This window comes from Nesoenas mayeri, assembly GCF_963082525.1.
Source record: "Nesoenas mayeri genome assembly, chromosome: 1".
NCBI classification, from domain to species: Eukaryota; Metazoa; Chordata; class Aves; order Columbiformes; family Columbidae; genus Nesoenas; species Nesoenas mayeri.
Genome location: NC_137541.1, coordinates 95306034 through 95333810, shown reverse-complemented (window position 1 = coordinate 95333810; position 27777 = coordinate 95306034). Strand labels below are relative to the sequence as shown.

At 42.8% G+C, this 27777-nt stretch overlaps 2 protein-coding genes across 2 annotated transcripts in view; one reads left to right on the top strand and one right to left on the bottom strand.

Annotated features, from left to right (window-relative positions):
- The window catches only part of GABRA5 (gamma-aminobutyric acid type A receptor subunit alpha5), a gene marked incomplete at both ends in the record, with an annotated part of 55805 nt that extends 50302 nt beyond the window's left edge, over positions 1–5503 (bottom strand). The window contains one exon of the mRNA XM_080363487.1: positions 5418–5503. Coding sequence (XP_080219613.1) covers positions 5418–5503 — 86 coding nt within the window. The remainder of the gene's footprint in view (positions 1–5417) is intronic.
- GABRB3 (gamma-aminobutyric acid type A receptor subunit beta3) overlaps positions 1–27777 on the top strand; it is a gene marked incomplete at both ends in the record, with an annotated part of 196096 nt that overhangs the window by 43296 nt on the left and 125023 nt on the right. The window lies entirely within an intron of this gene.

Below are 27777 nucleotides of genomic sequence, written 5' to 3'. Positions count from 1 at the left end.
AAACTGTCCTTGCAAAGTTCTGTGCATGTGTTAGATACTATAGCTCTATGAGTAGTAGAGAAAACAGGTGATATCCTAAATTATTTCCACACAGCTAAAGATCAGATTTTATCAACATATTAGCAGGTAAGCACATTATTGCCTCTCTGCAACCAAAAATGTTTTCATAGCAGACATTTCCAGTTATGTTATCCATAAACCTAGAAAAGAACCTTAGGAAATGCTAAGAAAATTCGAAGATAATTACATCTAAAGCTCATTATTGAACATAAACTAAGCCAACCAGGAATACTTCTCATCACATTTATTTAATATTGCAATTCCAGGGTGACTAAAAAAAATCAGAAGCCACAGAAAAGGCCCATCAGTGTAAAATGTAATAACTCTCTTTAGAGTCTCAGCCACCTCTTCCAAGGACTTAATCATTTACCATTTTAAACATCACCGTCTTTTTTGCCATCTAGCAAAAATCATGACAGGTACTATTCATAGCTTAGATATAATAAGAGGAAAACATATGGTAGATACTTCATGATTTCCCAAAAACTTTTTTTTTTTTTTTAAAAAAAAAAAAAAGAGAAACTGGAAAAATAACTGAGGAGTATTTTGCAACTGAAAGTTGTATTTTTTTCTCTTTCTCTCTTAAGAGTAGAGTTTCCCATAGCTTGCTTTAACAGGATTGAAATTACATCAGACAAATTAACAGTTTGTGGAAAAGACAGTAGAGAACATACTTGCACACTTTTGGATGCTGTCAGCTGGCCAGACACAAATGATCTACTTTTCTTAGTTTCTTACCATGCCTTTCTTACAGATTCTCGAGATACAAAAATGACGATCTTTTGCGAATTTGTGCGATGAAGATTCAACTCTTCTAATTCATTAGGATAGGGGAGAGGACTAACTGAAAATAATGAAACTTTAATGATCTTGGCAGATCCTTAAAAAATAATTTAATTCTTTTATTTAGCAAAAGCAGTGTTTTACTACCTTCTGGGAATGAGCAATTTTTGAGCAGTACAAAGAAAACCTGTTTATCATAGGGGAACGTCTTATCATCTCACTCCCTTGCACCTTAATGCCCTTTTCAATATCCTGAATGTCTCCCGGTCATTAAACACCCCCCAGTGCTCTCAGGTCCCCAAGTTACCAACCTGCAGCTTCACTGGGAGTCAACGTGTGCCAGGGCTGACCCTGCACCAAGCACGTGCTGGGTGCCCTGCGGGTACACACCTGCTGTTTGACCAGCCAGCAAGGGCAGGTGAAACAGAAATGCTGAAGCCATAGCTTTCTGTTCGGCAGAGGGACTGACTGATGTCTGCCTGCCTCCTCCACACAGTTCTAGCTACCCACTTAGTTTCCCAATGATTAAATTGCCTAATGGGTTCAAAAAGCTATCTGGAGACATGGAGAAGGAAAGGAAAACAGATTTTTTTTTTTTTTTTTTTTTTTTTAATGGCTAAGCATGACTGCATAAACATATGATAACACTTACAACATTAGTCTTAAAAATAGGAGGAAGAACTCGCTAGCATCTGCAAGTACTTGGAAAGGGATAACCCAGCAGAACTAACTGCTTAGGCTTGAAGAGACTAACTTGAAAGAAATGCCACAGCCTGAAGGAGAAGTATGCTTAGCCTAAATAGGAGGATTATGGTCTTAGTGATAAGGGCTGTGAGCTAGTGGAAATGCTTGTGAAACTACAGGCATGCCATGGACTGAATTCTTACAGTCTACAGAGAGGTCCTGCATTGGCTACGTTTAATTGAGATCTTCTATTTTCCGTGTTTCTACCGTTACAAATATTATTAGCAGATGGCAAGTAAACTGTGGTTACACCAACAACATGCGTCCCCATTGTTTTTGGCTCTCAGACAGATTTCTGAAATTGCATATCTAAAATGCAAACACAGAGGGACGGAGCATCACCAGCATGTCCCTAGAGACATCCCCATGGACAGTCTGGGGCTTGCAAAAAACATTCAGGATGCAGTAATATTGGCCGGCATGGGGCCAACCATGTGCTGCCTCCTCTCATGGAGAACTCAGTGCAGGCAGTCACCCATCATAGAATCATTTTGGTTGGAAGAGACATTTAAGATCATAAAGTCCAACCATAACCTAACTCTGGCACTAAACCATGACCCTAAGAACTTCATTTTAAACACCTCCAAGGATGGTGGCTCAAACACTTCCCTGAGCAGCCTGTTCCAACACTTCACAACTCTCCCTGTGAAGAAATTTTTCCAAATATCCAATCTAAACCTCCCCTGGTGCAACTTGAGGCCATTTCCTCTCATCCTATCACTTGCTACTTAGGAGAAGAGACCAACTCCCTCCGTGTTACAACTTCCTTTCAGGTATTTGCAGAGAGTGATAAGGTCTCCCCTCAGCCTCCTTTTCTCCAGGCTGAACAGCCCCAGTTCCCTCAGCTGCTCCTCATCAGACTTGTGCTCCAGACTCTTCATGCTGACCCTTGCAGGGCTGCAACTGTGTGAGGTCTCCAAGTGACAGAAAGTGCAAGATGCTGGGCAGTGGGGAGCACCTGTGGAGTCTGGCAGGACAGAACCCTGTGTACACTGATTTCCTCCCTGTGGGACGCTCACAGAGTTGCTGTTGGGGGCATCAGTCTGAGGGGAGCAAAATCTGAATTATTATGAATTTCCACTCGCCCACTGCCAGATCACCCACTTTCTGCTTTGGTTTTGTCAGCCTGACTCCATGGGCCTTGCATTCATGAAACCACAACTGATTTCAGTGCAATCCTACACATAAAACAAATGGGACAAATCAGACTCTTGTCTCAGCTACCAACACTCTTCATGGTTATATTTGACTTTCAATTACTTTCTAGCTCTGTTATAAATGTTTACTTTCAAGACAATTGTAAACTGTCTTGAAATACTTCGGTATTATACCTTAACTCATTAGAGCATTATACAACTCAAGGCTGAATTCAAGCAAGCTTGAGAAAGCTGTGACTCGTGCTGGACCAGTTCTGAAGACGTACACTCATAAAACTGTCACACCAACAATGGTGGGGAGGCTTTGCATCCTCTTCTTGTTTCATCTATATCATTGAATTTTAATTCAATGGTTTTTCTCTAAATAACGTCTACCAACTATGCCTACAGTCCTCTACAGCCTATTGATGTGGATAACTCTCAATAGTCACTTCACATTTATGTTAAACATTAATCACAGAGTTTTGCTGAGATTTCTGAAGTAGCCTAGGAGACTGAGATACATAATTCCTGTTTATTTTATCAGGCATTGTGCATCAAAATCTCCCATGGTGGCTTTGGCTATGTCAGCAAAAACTGCATTTATTATTTATGTAATTATGATTTATATTTATATTATATGGAATTACTATGGAGAAGCATCGATAAATCTCTGCCTTCATCTGTAATGTCCTACTGTATTTTGCTTTTTAATTTGTGCTCATTTGACCAATCACTTTTATCTAGCACATTGCAAAATGCACTGCAACGTAACAGTGCAGTCCAAACATGGATGAAGCTAATAAAGGAGAACCTGGTAGCAACAGCAAGTATTAGCAGTATTAGATTCTTGCAATTAATATACTAGCCTACATGTAAATTGTACCGCTCTGTCCTGAAGAGTCAGTCCCAAAGCACTTAGCAAATTACACTCTGAAACTGCTTCTGCCTTTGAAACAAACGCTGGAGCATCCTCTGTCTTTTGAGCCAGGTCAAAATTCAGCCCTAAGGCAGCGTGTGAATGGTGCAGTGAATTGGAGCTGCTTATTTCTGCAGGCCTAGACTAAAATTACTAGATCAGAAATGGGAGGGGAAGGGAGGAGGTTACGTGATGATCTCATTTTAGTGCACAGAAGCTTTTTGAGTTACTCGCAGAAAACAAGTGTCCTAGTTTCCCATAACTGCCCTGTTCTGATTATCTGCCAGGTTACAGGTCACACCGATTCCTACCTGGGACTTAAGATTCAGTGTTTGCTTCGGAGTCGAAAGGGCAAGTTAAACCCCCTCTTTCTTTCGCAGCCTCGCCTATCTATTCTGTTGGAGGAGTAGCACAGCTAAAAGACCCCACACCAAACAGGTCATTCTCAACTATTGCAATGTGCTGCCTTCTGCAGGGATGATGGACAATCAGGAAGGACTTAAGGTTGTAGTCCTCAAGATTTTCTCAATGTAGTAATACTTTGTCAAATTACCACCATGTCAAGACAAGTTTAAAACCAGTCTCACACTACATAAGCCCTCTTCATTTCTATCACAAACTCCAGGGAGAGTTTTTCCTTAGACCACAGTGAAAGCAGGACCAAGCTTCTCCAAGGTGAACAAATCAGCAGTGAGCTCTTTGCACCCTTTGTAGTGTGCAGTCCTACAACCACTCATACAAGCCTCTGTGGTCACAGGTGTCTACCTGCCTACACAGGACACACTGGAGACAAGGCTAAGTTCTGCTTACAGCGCAGACAGCCATCACTCCAAGTCTGGTCTTTCTCCTAGTTCCAATCTGGCAAAAATCCCCTTGGTTGAAATCAGAACCTGATTTGCATCTCCGTTTTGTATCTTCTTATAGCAAGGAATTGATGGGTGTGCTTGTGAATCAGCACGTTGGGAGGATTCATTTTTTTTTCTGGTGAAATAATAAATAATTGTTCTCCTCCACAAAGAATCAACCTACGTTTCCAAAGCACTTGCGAAATGCTTTTTCTAGACTTCATTGCATAGCCAAATTTTTGAAAGTGTTTAAGATCTATGGCTTTAGGAAAAAATATATAAATAAGAGTTTTCTGGTTTTATTTTGTTTTTTTCTAAGACATATAGTAGGGGTATTTCTTCAATACAGTTTTCAGAATGTCACTATCAGGAAAGCATCCAACGCAAAAATAAGGAAACAGGATTGCTTGTTATATGCTTCAGGGCAACACAATTTCTAATTATTCTAGCAAGTTTCAAATTCAGTCATCCCTCTGAGCAGTCACGATCTTAGCTTACTCACTAGGCAAGCCTGTACCAGCTAGCAGCATGCACCCAGTCCTGCTGTTGCAGTCTTGCCACACTGCCTGTAGCCTGCACCTGCCAGGTGAGAGGGAAGATACAAGCCCCTCTCATCACAGCCACGAGGGCAGGGAGCACCGCAGTCCCTGGCTCTGCTGTGCCCAGGCCAGAGCACTCAGCATCTGGCTTGGTCTGAGCTCCCCGTGCCTCACATGCCTTCCTGCAATAGCACCACAAGCATAAAGAACCAATACGAGACAATTAATTTGAGCAGGAAAGCAAATCACTCTCTTCCTCCTCACACCAGCACGTTAAGACAAAATGCAAAGCCCGCTTGTTTTGTTCAGCTGCTCCACACCACACAGAGCCAAGGTTTTTAATTTCCTTAAAAAACTCACAGCAAAAATTCAAACGCAATTGGCAACTCACCCAAAGTGGCTCGCTAAACTCATGGAAACGCAGAAGAGGCAGAAGTTTTTGATCATGATAAAGCCAGAGAGCATTCCATTGTCCATTCCAGAGGAGAGGAGGAACGCAGGTGGTTGCTTTGGTAAAGGTGCGGCTGCTCACTTTGCTCTTACGCTGCAACAATACAAAAAAAAGATAAATTATTACATGGACGAACAGCAGGATAGCAGAGTTCAGCTAACGCTGCACCTTCTGCCGTGTTTTTTACAAACTTATCTAGGCTTATGTAAACATCAGCTGTTTATGTAAAATTGTATATCTTCAAGGACATGTTTTACCTTCTGCTGACAGCAAACTGCAAAACGGGAAAAATTCTTAGTGGCCCAGTTTTCCCTTATATTCATCTGTCATGCAAGTAACTAAAGATACAGTCACCGTTTTCCAAATGCCAACTTCGACCCTTTTACCTATTTCAACAACTTCCACATGCCTGCAAGCCCAGGGCTGTGTGCAGCCTCCGCATCCCTTCCTTCCATTGCATTTTTTTTCCCATTAAATACCCGTCTTCCCTTTCCAAAATCCCAGTCGAAATGCCAAGAAACACCTACTGCTTCTTGGAATTCAGGCTGCTGATGCACAGCTTAGCAAAAAGAGGGTGGGATGGTGGGGGGTGGGTAAAAAGTGACCTTCCTCGCAAAGGCACATAAACCTCACGCTAGCACGAAGAATGACAGTATGTGTAGCTGCTCCAGTGACTGCCGCTTTTCGGATACCTGCCTCAGCGACCAGATCACCAATTTCAGCATTGGGCACTAATATTATGCTCTGAGCACTATTAAAAAAAAAACCAAAAAACAAAAAACAAAAAACAAACACACACACGCAAAACAAGCAAACAAACAAACAAAAAACACAAACCCAAAAAACCCAAAACCAGCACAAAAACATAAACAACTTCCAAAAACACATCCAGAGGGGAGCTGCCTGGATTTTCCACCTGAACCCTGTGCCCCCCACACTACACCGCTCAGCAACTTACTCTCCCCACCCCGCCAGCGCAGCGAGGCGAAAAGCCCAAACCAAAAGCCGCCCCCCAGGGGTCCCCCCGCCCGGCCTGCGCTGCCCCGCGACGGGTCCCGCTCGCTCCGCGGCGCTCCGCACCAGGCACTGCGGGGCTGCTGCTCCCTTCCGCATACGCGCAGCCCCCTCCAGCCCGCACCTGCCCGGCGACCGCCGCCCGTTCCCCTCCGCCGCCCGCGCACTGCGCTCCGCACCGCTCCGCAGAGGATGCCACCTGCTCGCCCGCGTCTCCTCCCTTCCTCCCGCCGCTCCCCTCCCAAACCCCTGCGGCGACCCCGGGTTTGCCCCCAGCCCGCCCGCCTGCCTGCCAAAGTTTCCCGCGGCCATGTGCGCGGCGCTGGGCGCAGAGGCGGCCGCCCGGGGGCTGCGGGTAGGGCTGCCGGCCGGACCTCCGCTTGCCCGGCCGGGCGCAGGAGCCCGGCGCTTACCAGCCGCCGGAGGGGGGACGAGGACGAGGGGGCGGTGTTTGTCCGAAACTTGCGGAGCGGCACCTGGAGCGGAGCGGGAGCGGCAGTGCTGCCTCCCCGCCGCTGGCAGGCGCGGCCTCGCCGCAGCGCCGCGCCCGCGCCGCCCCCGCGCCGAGCCCGCGGCCGGGAGCGCGGGTGGGTGCGCGGGGCCCGCCCGCCCCTCGGGGACCTCAGCGCGGAGTCCCCCGGGGAGGGCAGCGCCGGACTCCTCCGGAGCCCCGGGAGGGTCCCGCGGTGCCCCGAGATCCAGGGAGCAGCCGCCGCCGGACCATTCTCGGGGCAGGGTCCTGACAAGCCCGACCGGCACCGACCCTCGGGCGGGAGGTCCCCTGCTGCAACACAGCCAGGCAGGTGTAGTGTAACCGTGGGACATGGCCATCCTAACGGTATATAGGCCGTATATCCGGTATATAGTCTCCTTACACTCCCATACATAAGCATACATATATATGCACACCCATACATACATCGATCTCTATCTATATTGCCCTTCTGTAGGCAATGGACCTGATCTAAACCATTGTAACTCTCAAATGCTGAAGTGGGGATTTGTACCCTCAATATTAACTCTCTTTGTACATCTCCATTATTAGACATCCACAGTTTGTATCAGTATTAAAAATTTCAAGAGAACTGCAATAACTTTGAGGTTTTCCAGTGACTGTGTGTAGTGATATTTCAGAAAAAGGTATGCACTTCTTCCCAGCCTCAGTATAGGGAGCATTACACTTGCTACGTGTCCAGGTCACATATATTATACACTACTTGCCAGTGTGGAAGGATCGGTGCATTTTGAACTACCCAAAAGACAAAATGAGTGCTGTGTAGTCCCAGTTTCTGCAGAATCCTTGTGTTTTCTCTGAGATGCATGCAACGTTTTGTAACATAGGTGTTACATGTGCTAAATACGATTTAAATATATATTGCTGTTACCATACTTGAAATAATGCTCCGAATTCAGTTATTAAATTAACAGATCTAATAAGGTAATGTCTGTCTTTGAGGCAACATTATGGATCAATGAAGCATTTGTCTTTTTCCTATATCCAGAAAAAAAAAAAAAAAAAAAGCCCGGTGAAATTAATCCCTCCACTGAAATCAATAGTGATTCTGTAGGTCTTTGCTATAGAGGGTGCTGCTATATGTGAGACTAGCTCATGGTCTGCATGGTTTGAAGACTGGTCCTTATGAATTTAATTTTTCTTTTATCTTTTTCTTTTTTGTTATATGTGGTGCTTAGCTGTGTTCAGGTTTTCCAGCAATGATTTATGATCTTAACTGCAGAGCCAATGACATACGTTGTTACTTAGTGACTTCAATAAATACGAAGTTGTGAATGAATGTTGCTATCAGAATAGCTTTCCCGGTGCTTAAAAATATCCAAGCAAAGTAGTATGAAGCACCAGTAGTTTCTCATGATAATGTTCTTGCCTAGGGGTGTTTAAATCAGATTTTTTACAGTGCTTTGATTTCTAGTATGAACTATTTATATCTCCGCATAGGTGATGTTGTAAAAATATGTGATCTTTAAATAATTATACAAAAGAGAGCCCTAGAAATGTTGGCCTAGACTTCCCGTGCGACCGGGTGAGAGCTCCGGAGGGCAGAACCCAACCTTGATTCCTCTGACTCGCTGCATCTCCGCCAAGCTGTTGTGCTGCAGATCCAGATTGCGAAAGCAGAGGAAGCAATTAACACTCGGGGAAGCGAAAACAGCAAGAAAATGCTAAAGAAAAGCCTAAAGAAAAAATATTTTTTTGTTTTAAAAAGCACCTCACTCGCCAAACCGGCAAGCTGACAAATACCGCTCTCACGCGTGAAAAACGCCGCTCTGCGCCCTCGCGGCGCCGGGTTCTCTCGCCGTGTCACCGTGGTCCCGGGTGGGCGACCTGGGCTAAAAGGCCGCAGTTTTGCGGCGCCGCCGCCAGGGGGCAGCGCAGGCCCACGCAAGGGCAGCGCGCGGCGTGGGCAGCGCGCTGCGGAGCGGGCGGTGGCGCCATCGGGCCGCGGCAGCTCCCGGAGGTCGTGAGGCCGGTGACTGTGGGGGTGCCGGGCAGGAGCCGGGAGTGTGGGGTCATTTGCCCGGTAGAGTGGCCGAGGAAGCCGCCGCTTGCTGTGCGGCGCCTCGGACACCGCGAAATTAAAGCGGCCGGGAAGGAAAAGCGTCTTGGGCTCCGCTGATGGCGGTGACACCCGCGGGGAAGCGCGTCTGGTGGCTCCTAACAGCAGCGGCGGGTTGTTTTTGTTTTGTTTTGATTTGTTTTATAGCTTTGTCTGTACGGTCGCAGTGCCTTACAGATCTGGTTCTGTTTGCCAGCCAATTGTAGCTAACGACGCAATATATCTGAAACGTTGTTTGTAATGCGAGGTATTAACTCCCGGGCAAAGGTGCTTTCTTAAGAGCTTGTCAGGCATTAATTGCGTATGTTTTCAGATTGGATCCCTGCAGGATGGTGGCTTTGACCCGTGGTAGCAGAGTTATTACAAGCAATAGAGAGATCTTTGCTTTGAATGCAACGGTGTAGTACATATCCTCTGCTGTGTGTTTTTTCAGGCACTCCCTTGTGATTCACACTTTCCCTATTTGTATTCTTAGCCTCCTTGTTCGGTTTTACAGGATTTGTTGAAGTTAGTATGTGAAACAATGGCTTTTTATTGTGGTCAAGGAAACGTCTCGTTTGGCTGGTTTTAGTTCTCTTTGCTGATGTTTAGTAAAAGCCAACACAGCCTACCAGAAGCCATACCATACAGTGATTTTCTTCAATAATTGGGAGAAGTTTTGTGTGGTCCCTCACTGATTCCTCCCCACTTCATTAAGTAATGTTGCTTATTTGCAGAGATAAATGCATTTGAGCTAGATCGCCCTCTACACAGGACTGAAACAGTAACACAGGCAAATTGGGCTGCAATTTTTACTATGGCACGTGTGAGTACTTGCACACTTGGGAGCTCACTGTGAAATGCACACCAAATATTCACACTGTGACATGCCATGTTGGAAAACAGCCTGTTTATACAGCAGCCAAAGGCATCTCTGTCATGGATGAAGCTGTTTCTTCTCCCAAGAGAGCTACAGAAGGCTCATGAAGTTGCGTCGAGGTGTGACATGCTGTGGGTATTGACCCAGGCAGTGGCTCTTCAGAGGCATTCTCTTCTGCCTAAGCATTTCACTTCTGGCATCTCGGTGGAGAGGATGGCCTGTTTTCTTGAAATCTTCTGCCTATGGCCTCCAAGCTAATATTCCACAGAAGGCAGTGCTTGGGACAGTGATTTTGGTGATACAAATCCTTTTCCAATAGAGAGCAGTCTGAATTCATCAATCATTGCATGAATCCCTAACTGTCCGCTAACACCAACTAGACCAATCTCAACAGAGAGATTGGAGCTGAACAAAGGGTGAAAGTCTTGTTTTCACTCCCTTCTCTTTCAGTATTTGTGGATAGGCTTCTACTCAGCCCTGGTGAGACACACCTGGACTGCTGGGTCCAGCTTTGGTCTCCCCCCAAAGAGATGCGTGGACATATTGGAGAAAGTCCAGCAAAAGGCCAAGGACTGGAGCATTTCTTCTATAAGGAGAGGCTGACAGAGCTGGGACTGTTCAGCCTGGAGAAGAGAAGGCTTAGGAGGATCTTATCAATGTGTATAAATACCTAATGGGGGGAAATGAAGAAGAGGAAGCCATGCTCTGCTTAGTGGTACCCACTGACATGACAAGGGACAGTGAGCAGAGCACCAATTAAAAAAACCCAAGGCATTCCACCTGAACACCAGAAAGCACATTTTTACTTTGAGAGTGGTCAAAATAGGCACAGGTTGCCCAGAGATATTGTGAAGTCTCCATCTGCGGAGATACTCAAAACATGAAGGGGAATGATCCCAGGAAACTGCTGTAGCTGACCCTGCTTGAGGAGAAGGTGGAACTGGCTGATCTCCAGAGATCCCCTCCAACCTCAGCCATTCTGTCATCCTCTAAGCCAGGGTGTCAAACTCATTTTCACCGGGGACCACATCAAGACTGTGTAAATGTAATTAGTCCTTAACAGTTAAGCTCCTAAATTTACATTTGGCCCTTTGAAGGCAACTGCGAGGCTGATGTGGCCCTAGGTGAAAATCAGTTTGACACCTCTGCTCTAAGCTATGAAAACAGCGTCATGCTGTGAAACTCTGTATTACTTTTCCCAAACTGATTCACAACTGTATCTGGTAATAAAATGATACACATAACCTTGCTGATGTGAGACGTGTTAGATTCTGATAGACTTTGAAGCATTTGGTGTATTTCTGAATGATACAGAGTGATACTAAAAGCCTTTTATTTTCCTCATCCATGCCCACTCTACAATGTCATGGACACCCACAAAACATGACCAGTGGCCTGCATTTCACTTGTCTGACAGGCCATGCTGCAGACAGAGCTGCTTTTATGACCTGATGCTTTGGTGGTTTGTTTTGTGCATCTCGGGGGCAATAGAAAGCTACTAAACAGAGCTTTGTGAAAGCTGGCTGGGGGCACAGTAACATTGGGAATGATTGTTTGGAGATAGAGTTGGTCTCTTGTTGTGTGACACAGAATAGATTAGTGGTGCCACTGAGGGAGAGACACAGGTGACCACCTGCTCTGTCCCAGCAGAATTCCAGCTGGTTGTGAAATCTTTAGCAAGTGACACTGATGCTTTGGCATGCTGTTTGTTGTGATTCTCAAATCTGTAGGTTCAAAGGTCTAAAAACTTCATCTGAAGCTAATCCTGAGCAGGTTGCTTTCTGCACACGTTCAGTTTAGAAATGAATAAAAGGCTACATTTTCTGTCTGACAGTCCATCCTATCTCTTGTGGGCAACCTACACTGCTGTCCATTTCCACACACTAGACTAACAGCTGAGCGAAGGTTAAGGATATGCCTGAACACTGCTGTCATGGAATTATAACATGCCCTAAGCTGCACAGTGTTTCTGGAAACCACTCTAGGCGCCTTACAGAGGTCCCTACTTGGAGGTGAAAGTCTTGGGAGCCAGCAGCCCTATTTCTCTAAAGTGGCAGGAAATTTAAATGAGTTTGGATCTGTATTAGACACTTTGCCATGTTAGACCAGGGAAATGATATCTAAAGATATCTCCCCCACTCAAAGGATTGGAGAACATTTCCAACATTTTTCAGTAAGGTTATAAATCCTTGGATTAGAGCATTAAAGCAAAGATTGTGTGTTGCTTACAATGATGTCCCTGTCTGCACCCACATAAAAAGGCTCCAACTTTTTTCCCAAATCTACCTTGTCTGACTCCTTACAATTCCCTTCGGCCTTATAGGTCCTATCCTCCCTACAGGTAAATCCAGCTGGGCCACATTTACCTAGTTGAAGTTCCACCTATGTGGCTGAGATGAGTGTCACTGTTGAAAGTCCAGTGCTGGTCAGTGAGGAGCGCAGGGCCAGGGCCAACAGTGGGGTTCAGGCCTGGCATGGCTCTTGCAGTGCATCTGCAGGGAAATGTTGTGCACAGGTGGGTTTCGACAGTTGGCTCATATCAGTCCAGTTTGCCAATGAGATAACCATTTTCTCCTCTGTACTGGAAAAAGAGAGATTTTCCTTTATACCAGCAAATAGCAATGCAAAGTCAGAGTGTGGGTTCAAACCTGCCCGTGGATGTTTTTCCCAAGCAAGAATTCAGCTTTTATGCACATTCTTGACAGGTTCAGGTGTGAAATCTTCTCCCTGTTCCTGCAGAACCTACCCAGCTCTGCCCTTGAGATACAAGCCATGAAATCCAAGGGGATTTGCAGCACGTGGCACGTCATTTAACTGCTAGTTCATGGTCTTGCGTTTGGGAGACAGGAGGGGCATCACACAGTCCACAGATTTTCATAGCGTGATACACCATGACTTTCTGGTTTGCTTTCCTCTGGCTTTGTGAGAATACAGGCTGTTTTTTCTGGGTATTCATGAACCTTGCAGCAAGTCACTTCCTCCGTGAGTGTTATGTCCCATGAACAAGTGACTGCTGTTGTCTCACCTTGAATCTGCCCCTGGTTTCTCTTCTTGTTGGGAGATCAAGTTTTTTTAGCAGAGATAAGATTGTGGACTAGAGAGATTTGCAATGCAGGTAGAAGTTTTTTGAAATAAGGGTGCTGCCCAAACAAAGTTTATAACCTGAATGTCTTTTAGATTTGACATCCTGGGCCAAGTTAACAAACTGATTTCAGGTACTTATACAGACACAGTGAATATAGATGTGAAGTTCACATTTTGCCCACCTCTGAGCTGGACTGATTACAGGGTCCCTACTTTGTAACCATAATATTGTGCTAATAGTATGGGAATGACAATGCAAATAGATGTACTTAAGCTTCTTAGCTGGCCTACTGAGAAGCAGGTGTAACCAACAGCCAAAGTTATACATGGATGGAACAAACAGACGTGCATTTTGCTTACTCAGCGGTAGCAGTTATTGCACCCTGACATTCACAGACAATTGCCCGAGGACCTTTCAGTTCTCCAGAATTTAACTTTTAAACAGGAAATATACAAACTATACTTCTGCATCGAAATAAATAATAACGTGAAGGACAAAAAAGTGTTATCTGAAGATGTAAGATACCTATAACTAATGTCTTCAAGTAGATTATTCAATATTAAAGACTGGTGATACATGCTTATTTCTAATATGTTAGTTTTCTATGTAAACTTAGATTCTTTTTGTTGTGCACAGGTGAGCATCAACTCAGAAAACCTCTGAACTTTATGATACTATGACATATGAAATATCTTGGGTTAATTTCTTCAAAAAGGCTAGTTTTTCTCGTTAGTATTTTAGCTAGCTAGAGTAGCAGATATAGCTAGACTTAGGGTCATTAGGATAGTGTTGTATATGATCTTTAAGGCCCCAGTCCTCCTGTCTGGTGATTAAGATGCATATTTTCTGTAAGTATGAGACTGGATGGTGTACTCCTTTTGAGGACAGAGCACATCTTTAACTAGACAGTTGAGCAAAAAAAACCCAACGTACTCAATATTCTGAAGCATCTAAGTAAGAAAGCATTTTGCAGAGAATAACCACAATGATTCAGTTTCATACGTATGATTCATAAAGATTAATCAGGCTTAAACAAGAGCATACAAGTGCTGCATCAATATTCAAGGATTTATGCATATGCTCCTGTACATGTAATTCCTTCAAACAGGAAAGAGAGAACAAATCTTAGAAGGAACAAAAGAGAAATTCATTGAACTAAGATGGAAGGATCAATGTTGATGAAGTCTTCATTAGGTGTATATTCAAATGTTCATAATGGATGGAGTGTGAGTGTACTTATGGACAATAGAAGGAACAACAGTGAAATTCATTGAACTAAGATGGAAGGATCAATGTTGATGAAGTCTTCATTAGGTATATATTCAAATGTTCATAATGGATGGAGTGTGAGTGTACTTATGGACAATATAGGACTATATTAAGCTAATTTACTTAGTGATGTCAGGGATAGAATATCTGAAGTTTAGAAATTGATTAAATATAGAGAAGAGATACCAAAATACATTTGACAGTGCATCTCTGAAATTTATTATAAATACATATGCATGTATATATCTCATGTCTACATCACAAGCTATAAATATTTCTGCCTATTGATACAGGTATGTACATATCAAGTCTACCTGTCAACTGGGTTTTGGATATGGAAATGCTAAAATAAGGTTGGATTAGCACATTTGAAGTTGTTGTGATGAACTCATGTGTTCTTTTGGCTGCTATAGTTTCCATATTTACTAGATATCTCTCTGTTGTTTACTTGTGCACTGGGCATATTGACAGAACTCATTATTTCTGTTTCAAATCAGCACAGGTAACTGTCAAAGATATCAACAAATGTTAGTTTCCACTCCTGTAAAATTTTACAAATGCTTTCAAGTCACCCTGTAATGATTCATTGTAATAATTAGCTACTGCTACAAAAAATATGTTAATGCGTACCGTTTGGAAAGCTGTAGACACAACTTACATTTATTTTAGGATTTGCAATATACTGATTTTCAGGCTAAATTTATTGGCAAGGGCTACATTGGAATAAATGTTCTCAGCAGTTCCAAATCCCATTAAATGTGACTTCTGTTATATAGATTCAAGTGCTATAATAAATAAAATTTCAAGAAAAATGAGTTTTTAAACTGTTGGATCTAGAATTAACATTTGTAAAATATTGGACAGAACTGCTAAAAAAAAAAAAAAGGAACTAAAGGAGATTAACCTGACAATTCATGTTTTGGAAAAGATATTGATGGCAATTTTACAATTATCTATATATAACACTACAGGATGTTAAATATTAATGACTAAACTATACTAAACATTATAATACACCATACCAGTGCAGGTGATGCCAGTCCTACAGCTCTATGTGAATATATTTTGTCAGTCCCAGTGCAGTAGAATTTAGAAAGATAAAAATAACAATATATATTATGTATATCAGTCAATAAGCCAGATCTTCATGTAGCATAAATTTTCTAAGTGGAGAACAGTGGAACTACACCCATACATCAGCTGAGGTTATATCTCAAGTGTGACCCAGTAATTATGATTCAGTCTATGAAAGTTTGCTTGAATATGAAGAATGAGATTGGGCAGAAATATTAAGTAGGGACATTGGTTTTTCCTTTTGGTAAATAATTTATTCAACGAAAAATGCAGGTGCCTTGCTCATACAACAACTGCAGAGCAGGCTAAAATTTGGCAATTTGTATTAGTCAATGTAAAAAAGTAGGGTAAAACACTAGGAATATTGAGCATTTTGCTTTTAATATTCTTTAAAAAGTCAGTAGGGTGGAAGATGAGGATATAGTTGTAGAAAGGGTGAAGAACAGCTGTGAGCATCTATCATACAGCCGATGCTTCAATTATTCCCTTTGGCTGTGGGAAACGCAGATCAACTCTTAGCTCTGGACAGCCTTTATCTTTTTGGTCATAGGGAACTTTGTATGAATTTTCCTTGTTCTCGCCTCATAAACTGTTCTAGTTTTACAGAGATGACTGAGTGTTCAGTGGGTCAGCTATCAGTGGAAATGAACACCTGTGAGCCAGCTCTTGCCAAGGAGAGCTTTGCCTTGGGGAAAGGAAAGCACCCAGCCTCCCAGCTGCATATTTAGGATGCGGCAGATTCCAGTTCAGTTCTGGGTACAGAGTGTTTTCTTTGGTTACTTGTGCTGTAGTTTTTGAAGGAAGCAAACAGGCATATGAACTGGAGGGACAGCACAGCACACTCTGTCCAGGTTCCCAGGCTGCATACTAATTGTCTCTGGTCCTGCTTTAAATTCTACAGCAGCTTCATTGGGTGCAAATTTTCGAGGAATGGGGCTATTTCCCACTCTACTCTGCACTGGTGTGGCATCACCTGGAGCACTGTGTGCAGTTCTGGGCAACACAGGATAAAAAGGATACAAAGCTACAGGAGAGTGTCCCAAAGAGGAATACAAAGTTGGTGAAGGGTTTGGAGGGGAAGCCGTATGAGAAGCAGCTAAAGTCACTTGGTTTGTTCAGCTTGGAGAAGAGGAGACTGAGGGGAGACCTCATGGGGCTACAGCTTCCTCACAAGGGGAGGAGGAGGGGCAGGTGCTGGTCTCTTCTCTCTGGTGATCAATGACAGAACTGGAGGGAATGGCAGGAAGATGTGCCAGAGGAGGTTCAGGTTGGACATTAGGAGCACTGGAACAGGCTCCCCAGGGAGGTATCATGGCCCCAAGCCTGACAGTGTTCAAGAAGAGACTGGACAACATCCTTGGACACATGGTGTGAACTGTGGGGTTGTCACATGGAGGGACAGGAGTTGGACTTGATGATCATTGTGGGTCCCTTCCAACTCAGGACACTCTATGATTCTATGATTCTGCTTGCGTAAATAAAATGAGATGGATTTATTGCCATGCCTTTCACCTTCAGCAACTAAAAACTAGTGGATTAGTTTCACGTTTGGGGCTGTACACTTGGATCACAGGCTACTGGTCAATTTTGTAGAGGAAACTCTACCTGCTTGTGTAAAAAGTATCACTTGTGAATCCAGGGAGCTAACACCCATGTTAATTTTAGCAGTCAAAGAGCAGGAATGGTCAATGAACATAGTATATCAGGTGCACAGAAGAGGATCAAAAGAAGAGCTTCAAAGAGAAAAAGGTCACTTAAATAAAATATGACTGCAGGAATGGTTGCAGTTTGATCTACTGGTGTTTCTCCAGTTTACTAAAGAGAACAAAACAAGAGCCATCAAATGTTAATCAGATCCTTTTTGTGTCGAGAGCACTGAGGCAGAATCCTGGGTGTGCTCAAGACAGCAGGAGGGCATGAGTTCCAGGTGAATAATCCAAGAGAACAGACCTTAAGCCTATCAGTTTTCAAGTCTAAATGTGTTTCATCGTAAAGTGCCATTTTCTTGAAATCGTATTATGATGCTTTTATCACAGCTTTTTGAGTTCCAGCATCTACGCTACAGAAAAGTAAATTACCTACCCTGGAACCACCACCACCCCAATAGCTCAGGAATTCTCCCAGGCATGGATGAACCAGGTTCAAGACCCTTTTGTAAACACCAGACTCAAGTATTAGTCTCTTAATGTGACAATAAACCCAATATTCTGGCAGTTGACTATTAACCATGTGTCATATTTTATGGATGATCAACTGGGGCTGCCCAAGGCTTATAGACTGCTTGCAGTGGTGGACAAAGTCAGTGAGAGCTGTGGTTTCTCAGCACCTCTGACTGCAAGGCAGCGTGGTTTCCAGCAATGAGCACAGGGTTGCAAGCCGTGAATTCCAATCCTTGCTCTGCCACTAATTCACTGTGTAGCTCCAGGCAAGTCCCTATCTCTTCAGCTGTAAAATGGGAATAATAATAATGGTCTCCTACCTTTCGGCAGTGATAAATTCATCTGCGTTCTTGAGGCATGCAAATACTACAGTGATGAGTGGCCCAGAAAAGCCCATGAAAAAATGAATAATTTTGTATTTACTGCAGGCTTTGGGTATGCAGTAAATAAGGCACTGCTAGCTGGCTGGTGAAGATTACTTTTCTAAGTAGCTGCTTATTCAGTAGGTACTGTGTAATCAGTACCTACTTATCCTGTGCAATGAATGATAAAGGGTTCTTTGATGGAAAGAAAAAAAAAAAAAAAGAGGCAAAGACACATTTCAAGAAAAATCTTAATACTGATTTGCAGGAAAGCACAGTTAGGATTTCTTTGTTCATTCAGGCTTTAGTGTTCTCCAACTTTAAAGCACTTGATTTTGGCAACCATCATAATGTTCTTCTAAGGCAATTGTCCTCCGTGCAGGCACATGATTAGGTCTGTAACTTGTACTCTGCCATAAGAGCTTTACTCAAAAATAGCATTTTCACTGTGCACCCATATCCATTCTTCACATGCAATTATTTCTCTTTGAAAACCAGGAAAACCAAATATTTTTTTTTAATTATTATTTTTTTTAATGTCTATTCTGCTCATGCCATTGTATTCCCATTCTTATATTGCGATTTTCTGAGTTCTCAGATCAATTTGTTCACACAGTGGCTCTCTTCCCCAAAAGGGCTTCTCTTTTGAGAAACAGATTTTTGCTATTGAAAATATTGTGGAAAACAATGAAGACCACTGTACACAGTGGTATGCTAACACTTCAATTCAGACTTTACTAGAGTAGCCTGAGCATGTTTATCCTGCAGTTTGACTGCTTATTAGACCATTGCTATCACATCTGTGAAAAGCATGTGCAATCCACAAAACAAGCTGCCAAATGTCCCCTTACAATTACATTGTTCAGAGATCTGTATTGTCATTCCCTATTTTGTATTTGTGTACACGATGTGTCAGTGCAGCAGTCCCCTGATGGAGCTCATTTGACTATACTTGGAGTCATGCTTACTTTTCTATACATAAGGAGATCCAAGTTCTGCCGTGACAGAATATGCACAGATTTTTTTGTCTAATTTGCACCCCATTTGATGATGCTAGATTTAAAATTAGGACATACGAAATCAGAATCATGATATTTGAAGCAGTCTTGACATAAAAGGGAATCATCCACTGCATAATACTTACAGCCTTTTAATGTGTCTAACCAAGGAGCATGTTTTATTCTAACTCTACACATTTCTATACACTTACATGGTATTCTTATCTGAGATCTGTTTGAGATAGTAAGCATATACTGCATAAAACAAAGCAATATATGACCTCAAATAATATTTTTAAATTATATCTTAAAAATATTTCTTCTCGCTACTTTTATTGAGAACCTTCATGAGCAAATATTTTGGAGCAAATTACTTCCATAAATGTCTCTTTGTAGGCCCTGATCTTATGAACTGCACACATGATTCATTCTGGGCATGTGAATTCATTGCAACTGAACCCATATGCAAAGTTATTGAGGTGATTAACTCAGCAGAAAAATGTTTGCAACACTCTGTCCTTCATGTTTTTACTTTTTACTCTACAAATGGTGCTACAGCTATGAGCAGGGTACAAACAATAGGCACAGAATTATTGTCAGGGATGACTGTTACCTCTAGTCACTTATGAATTAAACATCTGCCGTGTCACATTGAAAAAGTTTTAAAAGTAGTTTGCATATGAAAAAGATCACTGTAAAAGAGATTTCAGTGAAGAAATCTCTAGCTTGTTGTGAACACTTGCTGCTCAGTAAAAGTTTGCCAGAAGTACGTTAGCCTTTGCATTGTTGTCTGACAGAATCTGATGGCCTACATTTCTTTTAATATCTTTTGCTTAGTTTTTCCTATTGGCTAGGTCTACACCTTTGAGACACTTAGATATTAGAAAACATAGACAAGTAAGTAGAATGTTAAATATCTGAATGTGAGTTTTCATGTCAGGTTTCCCATGAAAGAGGGAACAGTTGAAAATGTCCTTTTTCTTTAACTACTGATGATGCTTACTGGAAAAAGTCTTCTGCCATCATCTCCTATGAAAATCACAGCCACTGCTACTATTGAGAGGTAGAAAATGAACATAATTGCAACAGCAGAATTTTAGCAGGGACCATGCTAAATATAAATAATTCAGTGTTAGAATATATTGGAATGATTGTAGCCCGGCTGTATTTCAAGTTAAATGTAAAACACTTGTCTTCCTGGAATACCACGCTGATGCTTGTAATCAAAACCAATTCTAAACATTGATGTCTGTTTCTTGGTGTCAGGGAAAGAGGTAAAGAGGAAGTAGACATCACTGTCATCTTTCATATCACAGAATGTGCTTTGAAAAGGTCACAGTGAGACCAGGAAAAACCTGAATAGAGGGAGGATAAACTATCTACCGCCACTCCAGGACCAGTTGTAATGTCGAGCTGCAAGCCGGCACTGCAAGCAAGTTTATAATAAGAATGATGCCTAAACTCAACAAAATCTGTGGCAGTGAGGAGAAACTATGTGATTGTGACATATTTAACTCAGCTATGACTGCACACAGCTTAACATTTTGAAGACAAGAATGTAATGTGGAAAGGAGCTGATGCTGTATGTTTTGCTGTGTACGCGCCTCTGTTGACATGCACATAGAGAGTTGAGTGTGTTTGGAAGGCCAGACCCAGGAAACCTCAGCAATGATCCAAATCATTCAGAAGATTTCCTATCTGTTAAAAAAAAGTTAGCATATACATCTGCTACTACATGGCTCTTAGGCCCTCAGATGCATACGTAAAAAAATAAGTCTTCCCTGCCATTCAAAGAATCACAGAAACACAGAATGTCAGGGATTGGAAGGGACCTTGAAGATCATCTAGTCCAATCCCCCTGTCAGAGCAGGAACACCTAGATGAGGTTCCACAGGAAGGCGTCCAGGTGGGTTTTGAATGTCTCCAGAGAAGGAGACTCCACAACCACTCTGGGTGGCCTGTTCCAGTGCTCTGGCACCCTCACTGTGAAGAAGTTTCTTCTCATATTTAAGTGGGACCTCCTGTGTTCCAGTTTATACCCACTGCCCCTTGTCCTATCATTGGTTGAAACCGAGAAGAGCCTGGCTCCATCCTTGTGACATTCACCCTTTACATATTTATAAACATTAATGAGGTCACCCCTCAGTCTCCTCTTCTCCAAGCTAAAGAGACCCAGCTCCCTCAGCCTTTCCTCATAAGGGAGGTGCTCCACTCCCTTCATCATCTTTGTTGCCCTGCGCTGGACTCTCTCCAGCAGTTCCCTGTCTTTCTTGAACTGAGGGGCACAGAACTGGACACAATATTCCAGATGTAGACACTCCATGATAGTGGTAACTTTGCTAATATGTGTAATTTTATTTCAGTCTTTTGTTTTTATTGTTTTCCTCCCAATCTTTCCTTTATCTATTTCCCCAGTGGCTAAAAGGTTAGCAATTAACCTCCCATTAAGGAGGAACAAGAAGATGGCTTCAGCATTATTTATTTATTATTCTTTTTCTTAGCTGGAAATTGAATTATCCACTCTCTGTTTAAGACCCTTCTAATGAAAATGTCAGTTATCATGAACTAAATGTTCTTTAATAGTATCAGTACATAGCTAGCTAGTAGAAGAGAATAGTGCAAGAGGGAAAAAAGCAAACTCCTGTGTAGGACTGTGCACATCTAGAGATGGAAATAGATAAGCACCTTACAAGAACAAATGGATTAAACCTCCACACACCCTAAAATGTGGTCAAGCCTTTCTCAGTGATAGGAGGGAAATATTAATAAGCATAGCTGTGTGGTTTGATGGGGCACAACATTTAAATGATCTGTCCCTGATGTCAGACAAATGCTTTTCTGGGTAAAATTTTCTGACTTCTGCTAATGAGTTTATGAAATAAAACCCCTAGATTATCCCATGCCACCCATGTTATAAAGTTTTCCTGCTATGTAATTCTAAGGAAGATGACCCAGCTCCTATATCAGATGGTACATCAGAGTCTGCAAAGCTCTCTGGGGTTCCTAACAGTTCAGGCTAACCTGCTTACAGCAGTATTGTAGTAGTTAGTAGATGCTGCTATCCAGTACCACAGTATGGTGGGGTTCTTTCCAAAGGAGGAATAAAGTAAATTTGTTCATCCATTGAATTCATTGGCAAAATGGCTCTTGTACCTATGCTAAGCCATCACTGCACTCTGCTCCATGCTGGCTCTTCTGAAGTCTGGACTTATGCAGATTTTTTTGGCCTATTTTATTTCTCTGAGCTGTACAGATGAGACAGAGACTTACCCCACATTCTCTTTCACTTGGGATATCACCAGCTCCCTGCTCTCTCTCATCCCAGTTCCCTATGCAGGAATGGCCAGAGTGCTCAAGCAGTTCCCTTCCTCCTTGCTGAGTTTTCTGTATTTTCAAACCTAAGCACTCTTCTCATCTCTGAAGGTTAAGCGGCAGTTCAGGGCTGAGCAATAGCTCAGAGGCTGGATGCAGCAGAGAAGTCATGCCCTGGCATTTGTTACATTTTGGAGAAGAAGAAGACTCAGGGCCTCTCATGTCCCCAGATTCAACAGTGCACCCCATGGCACTACACAGGCTCACAGCTCTCTGCGTTTAGGGAGGCAGCATTAAGGGCACTTTTCAGTTCAATCTAGGGTGTTCTTGGACTATCAACTTATAAAGTCACATCAGATTTAAAAGCCGTGCCACCCTCATGTGGATAAAACTCTAAATACTCTGGTTTTATCACAGTTTAGAGCTGATGAGAATCCTGAGGGCTTTTATTCATCCATAAGCATCCCTAAGAGATACTTCCTAAGGGAAGGGTTGACCTAATGCTGGCTGGCCCTGGGACCTAGGGGGGATGATTACAACAAGTGAACTGTGTGTGCATGTGTGGGGGCACAGTCATACCTGTGTGTATGTTTCCATGCTCTTTCAAGGCAGAGTTGGGCATTTTACTGAGGTCTGAATCTGCATTGCACTCCCATTCCTGGTTGATCAACCATCCTCCAAGATGGGAAAATAAAACTTAGCCATCTTCTACCACGGCCAAACCCCCAGAAGAGAGCACATCGTATGCCTGAGAAGGTGCAGCATCTGGCACATGTCTGCTGCGCCTGACGGATCCCCAGAGCTCCCAACGGGCTGTGCAGCTTGCCATAGCCTCCAGAGTAGGCATGTCTGTATGAGGCACAATCTGGCCTATAGTTTCATCTAAGTTCCTTAATTTAGCAGAAAAATAAAGAGCAATTTGTTACTCAGAACAATGTTTTGTTTTTGTAAGGATTACTGATTTTTAGTTATTGTTCTAAGTGGCTTGTATGCAAAAGTGTCAATGAAAACAGACTAGAAAAAAATATGACTTTAAAAACATTATTTAGGTTACATGAGCTAGATTAATCTTTCCAGGAGGGAAACTGGAAAAGACCCTAGAATATACCACATTGAAACACAGAATTTGTCAGTTCCATCGGTTCCTCTTTCAGTCTAGCATCAATTACCGTGGACTTGTAGCAGTTTCATTTAATACTGAAGGGATCATATTGTAGAAGGAATAAAGGTTGATGAAGAATGTGTTTTGTTCAATTTGCTACTGTTTGAAGAATGAGGTTTTAAACTTTCTAAAAGTTATTAGATTGTATGCATGGAACGAAAAGCAAGAAAATTCGTAAAGCATAATATGTTGATTTCTAAAGCAAAAAGGAAATTTGATCTGAAGATTGGCAAACTACAGGTTTTTTTCATTATAAGCATTTCTACAGAGAGATTCTGTTAAGATTTAACACTGCTGCTAAACGCAGAGACACACAGTGAAATAGCAAATCTCCCTACAGTTATAAGCAAATAAAAATGATCAGACCAAAATATCCTGTTCAGTGATTCCTCATAGAAACTTACAGAAAGTAAGAAGAGGGCAAGTACTCACAGAGCCACTAAAAGAGAGGGCAGTTGCCTTGTGCTTAGCAGTGATGAAGGGCTGAGAAAGCTGTGAGAGGGTCCAGCTTCACAGTCCCTCTTGCTGTGGCCTCAGTCTTCTCTGGGTCTCTGTCATAGAATCACAGAATAGTTTGGGTTAGAAGGGACCTTCAAAGGTCGTCTGTTGGAATCACCACTCTCTCCCTGAGTCCATATGCCAAAATTTCAAGGGGCTGGCCAGGCTGAAAGAAAAAAAAAATGAGGCAGGTAGTTTGGGAGAAATCAGGAACTTTCTGGTGGTAGAGGAATTCAGGCTGAGAGAGTTGGGGTTGTTCAGCCCAGAGAAGAGAAGGCTCCAAGGAGACCTTATTGCGGCCTTTTAGTGCTTAAAAGGGGCATATAAGAAAGATGGGGACAGACATTCTGGCAGGACCTGTTATGACAGGACAAGGGGTGATGGTTTTAAACTGAAGGAAGGGAGATTCAGGCTTGACATGAGGAAGAAATGTTTTACAATGAGGATGGTGAAGCACTGGCCCAGGTTGCCCAGAGAAGTGGTAGATGCCTCATCCTCAGGCTGGATGGGGCTCTGAGCAACCTGATCTAGTTGAAGATGTCCCTGCTGATGGCAGGGAGTTAGACGAGGTGACCTTTGAAGACCTTTGATGACCTTTGGAGAATTTACAGGTCATGGAAGCAGCAGCTAGCCACTTTGGAAGAATATAAGGCTGCTGTTAGGGGATGTAGGAAGGCAGCTAAGATGGCAAAGGCCTCCTTAGAATTGCAGCTGGCGAGAAGGGTCAAGGACTGCAAAAAGAATTTTTTCAAATACATAGCAGATAAAACTAACACCAGAGGCAATGTAGGCCTACTGATGAATGGGATGGGTGCCCTGGTGGCAGAAGATACAGAGAAGGCAGAATTACTGAATGCCTTCTTTGTCTCTGTCTACTCTGCCGGAGGCTGTCCTGGGAAGCCCCGTACCCCTGAGACCCCGGATGAAGCCAGGTCAATGGAGGAGTTTGCTTTAGTTGATGAGGACTGGGTTAGGGAGCAATTAAATAGTCTGGACGTCCATAAATCCATGGGTCCAGGTGGGATGCATCCACAGGTGCTGAGGGAGCTGGCTGAAGTCATTGCTAGACCGCTCTCCATCATCTTTGCCAAGTCTTGGGAAACGGGAGAGGTGCCTGAGGATTGGAGGAAAGCAAATGTCACTCCAGTCTTCAAAAAGGGCAGGAGGGAGGACCCGGGTAATTATAGACCGGTCAGCCTCACCTCTGTCCCTGGGAAAGTAATGGAACAGCTTATCCTTGATGCCATCTCAAGGCATATCAAGGATAGGAGGGTTATTAGGGGCAGTCAGCATGGCTTTACCAAGGGTAAGTCATGCTTGACCAACCTCATAGCCTTTTATGAGAATGTAACAAGGTGGATGGATGATGGCAGAGCGGTGGATATGGTCTCCCTTGACTTCAGTAAAGCCTTTGACACAGTCTCCCACAGCATCCTCACAGCTAAGTTGAGGAGGTGTGGTCTAGACAACAGAGTAGTGAGGTGGGTTGCAAACTGGCTTAAGGAGAGAAGCCAGAGAGTGGTAGTCAATGGTGTGGAGTCTAGTTGGAGGCCAGTATCTAGTGGAGTGCCTCAGAGGTCAGTACTGGGGCCAATATTATTCAATATATTCATTAGCAATTTAGACGAGAGAATAGAGTGTACTATCAGCAAGTTTGCTGATGACACCAAGTTGGGAGGAGTGGCTGACACGCCAGAAGGCTGTGCTGCTATCCAGCGGGACCTGGACAGGCTGGAGTGTTGGGCAGGGAATAACCTGATGAAATTTAACAAGGGCAAGTGTAGAGTCCTGCATCTGGGCAGGAACAACCCCAGGTTCCAGTATAGGTTGGGAAATTACATATTAGAGAGCAGTGTAGGGGAAAGGGACCTGGGGGTCCTGGTGGACAACAGAATGACCATGAGCCAGCACTGTGCCCTTGTGGCCAGGAAGGCCAATGGCATCCTGGGATGTATTATAAGGGGAGTGGTTAGTAGATCGAGAGAGGTCCTCCTTCCACTCTACTCTGCCCTGGTGAGACCCCATCTAGAATATTGGGTCCAGTTCTGGGCCCCTTAGTTCAAGAAGGACAGGGAACTGCTGGAGAGGGTCCAGCGTAGCGCAACAAAGATGATCAAGGGAGTGGAGCACCTCCCTTATGAGGAAAGGCTGAGGGAGCTGGGTCTCTTTAGCTTGGAGGAGAGGAGACTGAGGGGTGACCTTATTAATGTTTATAAATATATAAAGGGTGAGTGCCACGAGGATGGAGCCAGGCTCTTCTCGGTGGCAAACAATGATAGAACAAGGGGTAATGGGATCAAGCTGGAACACAAGAGGTTCCACTTAAATTTGAGAAAAAACTTCTTCTCAGTGAGGGTGACAGAGCACTGGAACAGGCTGCCCAGGGGGGTTGTGGAGTCTCCTCTGGAGAAATTCAAAACCCACCTGGACATGTTCCTGTGTGACCTCACCTAGGTGTTCCTGCTCCAGCAGGGGGATTGGACTAGATGATCTTTTGAGGTCCCTTCCAACCCCAAACATACTGTGATACTGTGTGATACTGTGAAGGTTCCTTCCAACCCTAACTATTCTATGAATTAGTATCTCATTTGCTCAAGGACCAAAATTGCATTCCCTGGCACCCAACACTCAGTGGGACGTCAATTCTGCCATAACTCCTAAATTGCAGCAATCTGAAGTTTAGAGTTAAAAGTTAATCTATATTTAATCATATATAATAATTCTATAAGTAAGAGTTATGCATGCTAAAAGGAAGGGTATTAGAGTGTCTGAAGTACTATAAAACAGATGTCAAATGATTTATTTTGTCTAAAGCATGGCTGAATGTAGAGCTGCTTTCAATAGGGGAAAATACTGCTTAAGTTTCCTGGAAGTTACAACAAAGTATTGGGTATTAGGGGACTAACATCCTCTTCCCTATCTGCCAAGGAAACCTTATAACCAGGACTCAGAGCATGACATTGATAAATGACTTAATTCCATGGTGTTTGCCCCATATTCCACAAGTGGGATTTTTAAATGGAGATGAATAACTACGCCCTTCTCTGAGGTTTCAAATACCTCTATTTTACATTGGCTAATATATGTACACATAACATTTGAGAACTTTGAAAGAAAAACACCAAATATAGCTAAAAATTATATTAGAGCCTTTTAGGCAGTTTGCATCTATAGCAAAATTTATAAAGATGATGACAAACGAAGCCAAGCAATTTGGAGATTCTAGTGAATGAATAAACAGTGAATAAATATGAATAAATAAAGGGGTGGGAATAGATGTTTTCTTGTTGTTGTTTACTGGTGCTAGGAAAGCATTTCAGGTTTATCCAAAACTGATTATAAAATTATTGATAAGCTGAGGTGTTGAAATATGTGCTTTGAATTTCAGCACTCTTTTTTTCTGACTTAAATACTTCACAGTTTTTTAAAATAAAGATGGAGGGAATTTTGAAATGTCACTTGAACAAAAATATCTAAGTGATTTCATTCTTTAAAAGTCATTGTTTTCTTATTTTAGCAAAGTCAAGAGGACAGCTGAGAATATTCCAGTGTCACTGGATGTTCATTTTGCATTAAAAAAAAAGAAAAAAGAAAAAAGAAAAAAAATAATTTTAGCAGCTAAAGTTCCACTGAGGCCTGTTAAAAGCACTGAATTAGAATTAGAAATTACTGCAACAGATGGTGGGGTGTCCCAGTCTATTCAGGACAGTTTAAGTGTACATATTCACATCTCAAAAACCTGTAAAATAAAAATGGTGTTAGTTCTTCTGATTAATTTTTAAAGCAAAGAACATTTCCATGTTTTCTAATTCATAGAACATTTCCATTTTTTCGTAGTCTGCCATGAGTATTTAAATACGCTTTACAGTTCTCTCATCCTTACATTTGACATGAAGTAGGTAAAATGCAGAGATGCATGTGCTCTGTTACCAGCT